The following is an 8,771-nucleotide window of genomic DNA, read 5'->3' as shown; positions in this document are numbered from 1 at the left end:
TTCTTATAGAGATTAGAGATCAAGATTACGAACATAAACAGACGTTAGAAATGGGTGCTACTTTGGAATCTGATGGAAATTTCTTCCAGTTTCAAACAGAAGGAATGAAAGAAAGAAACATAGAAAAATTTAATCTGGACAACATGAAAATTTTAGAAACACTGCGTTCTTTTCAGAAAAATAAAGTTAAAATGGTGTATGATGGGTCAGTGTTGTTTAATGCCTTCATCCAAAACCTTCGGGCAAGATTTACCGGCCAAACCTGTCAAACTATTTACCATTTAACTATTTAGGACAGGAGAGAAAGACATGCTACATTTGTTTTTGCTGCCATACACTAGGTGTCACGTTTGGTGGATGTTCAATCTGAAATGAATATTTAATAGTTTAGCAATGTTTTCTTTGATGTTGTCTTGTATCCAGATATGGCTTCCTCCAGCAGTCTCCTGTCTGAGGAGCAGTTCCAGTGTTCTATCTGTCAAGTTTCAAGTTTCAAGTTTAAGTTTATTTAGAGCCCAATATCACTGTTTACAGTCTCAAAGGGCTTTACATGCCCACAGGATTACAACAAAACAGAGCAGGGTGGCACCCCCTGACTTGATCCTCATAGCGGGCAAGAAAAAACTCCTCAAAAAACCCAGACGTTAGGGAAAAATAGGAGAAATCTTGAGAAGGACCACAAAGAGAGGAGACCCCTTCTAGGCCAGCCAGGCGTGCAGTAGGTGCCAGCCCAGAGGGCAATTTACAAAACAACAGAGTGATAATAAATGAGAACACAACTGGTAGGTAGTATGAGGAATGACACAACAGCATGGGGCTCAGTTGGGGTGGACGGCACAGCTGTAGCAGCGCAGGAGGACACGAAGCCGCAGCAGCCATCGGGATGACGGTGAAGAGGGATGGCATGGAGGGTGGGGGGGGGGAGACACCTAAGAGAAAGTAGCCACATTCACACCAGACACTCATGCTCAAAACAGATGAGCCACAGCCATGCAGGAGATGAGGGAGGGAAGGAGAGCAATTGGAGTAGCGGCACTTAACAGATGAAATAAGAAAAGTAATTTTATAGATAATTTTGTATTGAAAGTTGCAAGAGTAGTAGCTGAGGAGGGCGCAGGAGGAGCAGGGCCACGTGGGGGAGCAGGGCCAGGGACAGCAGGGCACAGTCATTCAGCCGGTCAGGGGAAGGTGCCACATCCAGGAAGCAGGCGCAGACATCGACCACTCACACAAAGAGAAGAGAGCAGGTTAATGACAGCAACTGATCAGGTTAAGATAAGAGCAGAGGAGAGGAGAGGGAGGAGAGAGAGAAGATGAGAGGTATCTAAGCCGGCAGCTACTAAGCTAAACTATGCCAGGAGAGACTACAGCAGAGACTGAGCTATACCGGAAGATTAGTTTGAGACTATGCTATCATACGACACGGAGAATAAATGAGTCTTAAGTTTGGTTTTAAAGGTAGCAAGACAGTTTGCCTCTTTAATATCTATAGGTAGGCTGTTCCAGAGAAAGGGTGCGCGGTAGGCAAAGGCGCGATGGCCAGCAGACTTCTTTTTAACTTTTGGAACAACTAATAATTTAGCAGCCTGAGAGCGCAGGGTGCGGGGGGGGGGGCGTAGAGTGTAATTAAATCAGAAAGATAGGCCGGTGCAAGCCCATGGAGAATTTTAAATGTTAATAGGAGGACTTTAAAATCAGCCCTCATGTGAACTGGGAGCCAGTGAAGGGAAGCCAGGACGGGAGTGATGTGATCGAACTTCCTAGTTCGGGTCAGGATTCTGGCAGCAGCATTCTGGACAAGCTGAAGACTTCTGGTGCTAGAGGCGGGCAAGCCAGAGTACAGAACGTTACAGTAGTCGAGGCGAGACGTGACAAATGCATGGACAATGGTTTCTGCATCAGCTAAACATAGCAGGGGCCTAATTTTGGCGATATTGCGGAGATGGTAAAAGGCCGTTTTGGTAGTGTTCTTGATATGAGTGACAAGCGAGAGACTAGAGTCAAAAATCACACCAAGGTTTTTAGCTGTAGAATTTTGCGAGAGAATGCAGTTGTCAAATTTTAATTTAAGATTACTAAAAAGATGCTTATGCACAGGGGGTCCAATGACTAGCATTTCTGTCTTACCTGCGTTAAGCATCAGGAAGTTTGAGGACATCCAATTTTTAATGGCACAGAGACACGCCTCAAGGTTAGTCAATTCAGAGCGGTCACTGTGCTTGATTGGTAAGTAGATCTGAGTATCATCAGCATAACAGTGGAAGTTAATGTCATAGCTACGAATAATGTCTCCAAGAGGGAGCATGTAGATAGAGAAAAGGAGAGGGCCAAGGACCGCCCCCTGAGGGACACCACAGTTAAGCTCTCGATACTCAGATGTCACATTATTGTAGTGGACACACTGCTTTCTCTCTGAGAGATAAGATTTTAACCAAGAGAGCGCCAGGCCACGGATGCCAATTTGATTTTCCAGGCGCTTTAACAATATGGTGTGATCGACTGTGTCGAATGCTGCACTCAGATCGAGAAGAATAAGTAATGAGGTATCACCAGCATCCATGGCTAGTAATACATCATTAGTCACTTTAGTTAATGCGGTTTCAGTGGAATGAAAACGCCTAAAGCCTGACTGAAACACTTCAAAGAGGCTGTTGGAGGACATATATGCGATGAGTTGCGCAGCGACAATTTTTTCGAGTATTTTAGAAAGAAACGGGAGATTAGAGATTGGTCTATAATTATTCAAGCTTTCTGGGTCGAGGTTAGGTCTTTTAAGTAGGGGGCTAATCACGGCTGTTTTGAAAGCAGAGGGTAGAACGCCCGACTTAATTGACAAATTTAAAAGGTTGAGGATTGTAGGGCCGAGGATCGAGAAAAGTTCTACTTAAAGTTTAGGAGGTAGGGGATCGAGCAGGGAAGAGGCTGGTTTAGCGGAGTGCACCAGTTTGGAGAGCGCGTCTAGGGAGATAGGCTCAAATTGGGTTAAAGAGTGCACATCCTGATTAGGCTCTGGGGCAGCGATGGGGAGTATACCGGCGCATTGATTTTGTTGACTGTTTTTAATATCACAACGGATTAAGTCTATTTTTTGTGAGAAAAAATCGACAAAGCCGCATGCGGTAATAGAACTGGATTGAGGGGAGTGATTCTGGGTCAATTTTGATACTGTATCAAATAGAAATCTCGGGTTGTTTTTATTAAGATTAATTATTCTTGAGTAATAGGCGGATTTGGCCGTGGAGAGGGCACATTTATAGGCTATTAAGCTATCATGCCAGGCGAGGCGGAAGACCTCCAGCTTAGTGGCGCGCCAGTTTCGTTCAAATCTTCTGCATGCTTGCTTCAATACACGTGTATCATTATTAAACCAGGGTGTTCTATGTTTACTCCTATTTTTTAGCGTTAATGGTGCTACCGTATCTAAAGCATTGCGGAGGGTACAGTTTATACTGTCTGTCAGATCGTTCAAAGACCCTTGTTGATCATTGAGAGAGCTGAGGGCAGCAGGAAGTAAGTTAGCAAGTGCGGCAGTGGTGGAAGCATTAATGCGGCGGCAGCGACGAACCACGGTGGAGACTACAGGAGGAGAGGGGAGCGTGACCTGGAAGGTGACAAGAAAATGGTCAGATAAGGCAGTGGAATAGGGAGAAACAACCACATGAGAGACGGTTAGGCCGCGAGCTAGAATAAGATCTAAGGTGTTGCCATTGGAATGAGTGGGCTCGCAGACGTATTGGTTGAAGCCAAAAGTGTCTAAAATAGAAGTAAATGCTTTATTAAGAGAATCAGAGCTATCATTGATGTGGATATTAAAATCCCCCATTATAAGGATTTTATCCACCGTAGTTATAATGCTAGAGATCAATTCAGTGAAATCATCGAGAAATTGACTATAGGGCCCAGGGGGCCGATAGATCACTACTATGAGGAAGGGTGAGGTAGAGCAGGATTGTTTCAGAGAGAGCAGCTCAAAGGAGGTAAAATTTGGTGCATTAAAGATGCTAGGCGAGAATTCAGTGTTATAAATTAAGGCTACACCCCCACCTTTCTTCGCTGCTCGAGCAGCATGTGAAAAGGAATAATTGGGGGGTGAGGCTTCATTTAAAGAAAAATAAACATCTGGCTTCAACCAAGTTTCACACAAACCCATCATGTCAAGGCTAAGATCAGTAATAAGGTCGCTGACCAGCAAGGCCTTGTGGGAGAGTGATCTAATATTAATAAAACCGAACTTCAGGGTTGTTGGGCTTACAACGATCGAATCGGAAGAGGGGGTCAGTTGAATAGGAATTAAGTTATTGTGGGAAATAGGCTGTCTAAATCTAGGCCGACGTGGTCTGCGAGGGCGTGAGAGTACGCTAATAGCAAAAGCCAAATTGCTGCTGACAGAGGGATGACCATAGAGCGAGTTATGTTGAGCAACTAAGGCAGAATGAGGACCAGGCTCACAGAGGGAGCTAGTCTCTGCTGAAGCCCCTCCACTAAATGAATAACTAGTCAAATTAATCTTTGCCTTATGCTGGAGGAGAGGAGTCATTGGTTCATGGAACTCAGCAGCCTCTGAGGGGATTTCATTAGCAGGTTCTGTAATCACCTGCGACCTGGCCCGCTCTAGTGGAAGATGTCATAGCTGACTCAGACATCTATCTATGTTACCTGATAAAACAGCAGCGCCATGCCCATTAGGGTGCAGGCCGTCCGCTTTTAGCAAGCCAGGTCGACCCCAGAACGAGGGCCAGTTATCTACAAAATCAAATCCCTGATCTAAACAAAACTGCGCCAGCCAGCGATTCAGTTGCAGTAATCTACTATATCTTTCGTCGTTACCCCTAGCTGGTAGAGGGCCAGAGACAATTAATCGATGCCGACACATCTTTCTGGCGAAGTCACAAGTCCTAGCTATGTTGACTTTTGTGACTTCAGATTGCCTCATTCTAATATCGTTGGTGCCGACATGAATAACGATATTGTCATAGCTAGTGTCTGTGTGGTGTGCCTTATCGATACGGCTATTCCTGTTTGCCAGCACCCTAAGGTTAGCTTCTATGTCGGGAGCTCTGGCCCCGGAGAGACAGGTAACAGTCGCTGGCGTTGCTAATCTAATCCCTCGGGTCACTGAGTCCCCTATAACTAAGGTACGGGGCTTGGGGCGGTCGTGGGAGGTGGAGGACCCGGGCCGGCAAGCAGGAGAAACAAGAGTAGCATAGCGATTCACCACCGGCAGCGGTTGTGAGTCGGGCCGTACGGATGACGGCTGGTGTCGGCGTCGGCGAGACCTCCTGCCACTCATGACCGTAACAAACTCCTTTTCCGCCGGCGAAACTGCACTAAAGGGAGAGACTGAGCCGCTAATCGGCTCAGAGGCTAAACTAATGCTATCTGGGGTGCCCGTCGTATCTATAGTAATAAAACTAGGGCTAGCGCTGCCTTGTTCTAGCTGACGGACACGTCTCTCTAGGAGAGACAACTTCTCTACGAGAGCGAGGCAGAGAGAGCAAGACATAGTGGCAGATAAAGAGAGGTAACGTAAACGTGAACTATCAACACACTATTGCTGTGCAAATAAGGTTAGCAAGAATGCTAGGCTGGTGTTACCACGCTAGCAGCCAAACAGTAGAAAGAATGTGTTGATAGGTAACGTTAACGAAGCAGACACAGAGCGAGATTAAAACAAGCACACAATATTACAAGATTAGAAGCGCAGCACAACGTAAATGTTAGAGACAGACCGTAGAGCAGTGACGAATAATCAGCACAACAGCAGCAGCAGGCTTGCACAGGTACGAACCCTGTCTGGATGTGTTCACTGATCCTGTCTCTACTCCATGTGGACACAACTTCTGTATGACCTGTACCAAAGGACTCTGGGACAACAGCGACCCTTGTAAGTGTCCAATGTGTAAGAGGCAGTCTGAGAAGAGACCAGATCTCTTCGTTAATAGAGTGCTGGGTGATTTAACTGCTCAGTTCAAGAAGTCAGTTGAGGTGAAGGCCAGCAGTATCCCACAGACACCTACTGTTAAAACCAGAGATGTTTCATGTGACATCTGCACAGAGGAGAAACTTGTTGCTCTGAAGTCCTGTCTGATGTGTCTGACCTCTTACTGTGAGACTCACCTGGAGCCTCATCAGAGAGTCTCAGCCTTGATGAGACACAAACTGATTGATCCTGTGGAGAATCTGGAGGATTATATCTGTGAGAGACATGAGAGACCCCTGGAGCTGTTCTGTAGAGATGATCAGACATGTGTATGCCAGTTCTGTACTGAGGGAGAGCACAGAACTCACAATACTGTTCCCATAGAGAAGGAGAGTGAGAGGAGGAAGGTGAGAAAACAAAAAAGATATGAAATTATCTTTGAAATGATAAAAGATTGTTTGACACAGTCTCTTCTCTTTGTATAACTCTGCACACAGTGATGGATTTTAATAGAAATATATTTATAACAATTGAAATGGAAGGTACCTTGACTTGAGCCATGTAATGAATTATAAACTTCAATGAAATAGAAGAGCTACATGAATCAGTTGGAGTATTAAAGTTAATCTCTGTTCATAGACTCAGCTGAGAAAGGTACAGACAGAAGTGCAGAAAATGATCCAGGACAGACTGAAGAAGATCCAAGACATCAACAAGACAGTAAAACTCAACAAAGTAAGTAAGAGTTGTTTTGGGGTGTTGTTGTTGGCATGAGATGTGAAAACAGAAAAAACAGACAATTTCATGTACATGAACACCATTAAAGGACAAATGAGGTATGAATTAAACATGATCCGTTTTTCATGGTTGGTGTTGGTGTTAATCAGTGATACTGATACACTCTCACTTTTTGAAACTGCATTAGTTAATTTTCTGTTGTCCTTAGTGGCAGTGTAAGGTATACACTGTTTCCATCCAGATATCAGTATACACATTAATGCACAGATTACAAACCGCAGATAAATCCTTTCACTGAAGAGTAACATGTTTTTATTGGTCTGTGAGGATTATACAGCTAAGGATTATACAACTGACTGTTTTGAAATAAATGAACTCCATGTTTTTCGGTGATTAGAAAAACACAGAGAAAGAGAAAGCAGATGTTGTTAGGATCTTCACTGCTCTTATGAGATCCACTGAGAGAGCGCAGGCTAAGTTACTTGAGGAGATGGAGGGGAAACAGAAAACAGCAGAGAAGGAGGCTGAAGGAGTCATTAAGGAACTGGAGCAGGAAATCAGTGATTTAAAGAGGAGAGACACTGAGCTGGAGCAGCTGTCACATGCTGAAGACCTCCTCCACCTCCTACAGGTGAGTGTCTCTCTCTCTGCTCGATGACAATGCAGCACATGACAGGACAAGACTCCCCATGCTGAGGGATTTCTCCTCTCTCCTGCTGTACTGTAGATTTACCCATCTGTGTACAGCCCTCCCCACACCAAGGACTGGACCGACATCAGTATTAAGACTGCTGTGAGTGTGGACACTCTGAGGAGATCTCTGACTCAGCTAAAGGAATCATTTAACAAGACAATGGAGAAGATAACAGAGATGGGTAAGTCTGTAATGATCATTAGGACTTCAGGGTTGTGCCATGTTTTGTAATTTCACATGTTACACAGCAGCAGAAAATAATATTATTACTGATCAATGACACAGAGATATTGTACAGCATGAACGCATTTCATGTCTAAAAGTGTTTTGTACCTTGTACTAAATGGATTAAATGTAATCACTGATATGCATGTGAGTACTGTGGGATGTGTTCAGTTTACATAAAAAGAATAACATTATGTATCTTCTCTCAGCAGAACTAAAGAACATTCAGCAGTTTGCAGGTAGAGTTTGTGAAATGTGCTGTTTTCTTGTATCAACACACATTCTGTTATCTCATTCAGTTATATGATTAATATTGATTTCATCTGAACTGATGTATGTATAATTGTGTATTTGCGATTGATCAGTGATCCCTTTAAACAAAACATCTTTTACGTTCTGATCTCTGTCTCTTAGTGGATGTCACTCTGGATCCTGATACCGCATATCCTAAACTCATCCTGTCTGAAGATTTGAAACAAGTGACATATGGAGACACACGACAGAATCTCCCTGACAACCCAGAGAGATTTGATGCATGTAATTGTGTCCTGGGAAAGGAGGGGTTCTCCTCAGGGAGATTTTATTATGAGGCACAGGTCAGTGGGAAGGCAAAATGGGATTTAGGAGTGGCCAGAGAGTCCATTAACAGAAAGGGAGAAATTAGACTGAACCCTAAGAATGGATACTGGACTGTATGGCTGAGGAAAGGGAAGAGGTATGAGGCTCGTGCTGATATCCCTGTCCTCCTCTCTCTGAAACAGAAACCCCAGAAGGTGGGGGTGTTTGTGGATTATGAGGAGGGTGTGGTCTCCTTTTATGATGTGGAGGCCAGGTCTCACATCTACTCTTTCACTGGCCAGACTTTCACTGAGAAACTCTATCCATACGTCAGTCCTTGTAATAATGATGAAGGTAACAACTCAGCTCCACTGATCATCACTCCTCTCAAGCATACTGAATTAGTTTCTGCAACATTTTTAAATGTAGTTTTACAGTGAGATCACAAAACCCAGAAGAATATCTTTGAATAGCATCACTTGCAATGCATATTTTGCGTTTCATGTTCTCCTTTAGAGGAATTAAAAGACAAAGAGGTACTGTATAACATGAGAACAAATGTGACCAAAAAACGATACACTGTAAATACACATTTATTACTTTTTTCCCCCCATTGCTTCACAAACCTTTCATTAA

At 44.0% G+C, this 8,771-nt stretch overlaps 1 protein-coding gene across 1 annotated transcript; it reads left to right on the top strand.

Moving 5' to 3' along the window:
- The first annotated feature begins 425 nt into the window (after window positions 1–425).
- Window positions 426–8,575, top strand: LOC115816355 (zinc-binding protein A33-like). The gene is made up of 7 exons (XM_030779312.1): window positions 426–477; window positions 5,771–6,327; window positions 6,560–6,655; window positions 7,056–7,289; window positions 7,386–7,533; window positions 7,790–7,816; window positions 7,992–8,575. Exons 1-7 carry the CDS (start codon window positions 426–428, stop codon window positions 8,573–8,575), a joined length of 1,698 nt encoding a protein of 565 aa, XP_030635172.1.
- Window positions 8,576–8,771: the final 196 nt, after the last annotated feature.

Source organism: Chanos chanos, chromosome 7, assembly GCF_902362185.1.
Source record: "Chanos chanos chromosome 7, fChaCha1.1, whole genome shotgun sequence".
Lineage (NCBI taxonomy): Eukaryota > Metazoa > Chordata > Actinopteri > Gonorynchiformes > Chanidae > Chanos > Chanos chanos.
The sequence above is the reverse complement of the archived record's forward strand: the minus strand, read 5'-3'. Positions and strand labels throughout refer to the sequence as shown.

What these genes read in the sequence shown, in the direction of transcription:
- LOC115816355 (XM_030779312.1), top strand. Translation starts at nt 426, where the DNA reads ATGGCTTCCTCCAGCAGTCTCCTGTCTGAGGAGCAGTTCCAGTGTTCT. An exon ending in AGACAGTAAAACTCAACAAA is followed by an intron (nt 6,656 to 7,055) that starts GTAAGTAAGAGT and finishes TTCGGTGATTAG; the next exon opens with AAAAACACAGAGAAAGAGAA. An exon ending in GAACATTCAGCAGTTTGCAG is followed by an intron (nt 7,817 to 7,991) that starts GTAGAGTTTGTG and finishes TCTGTCTCTTAG; the next exon opens with TGGATGTCACTCTGGATCCT.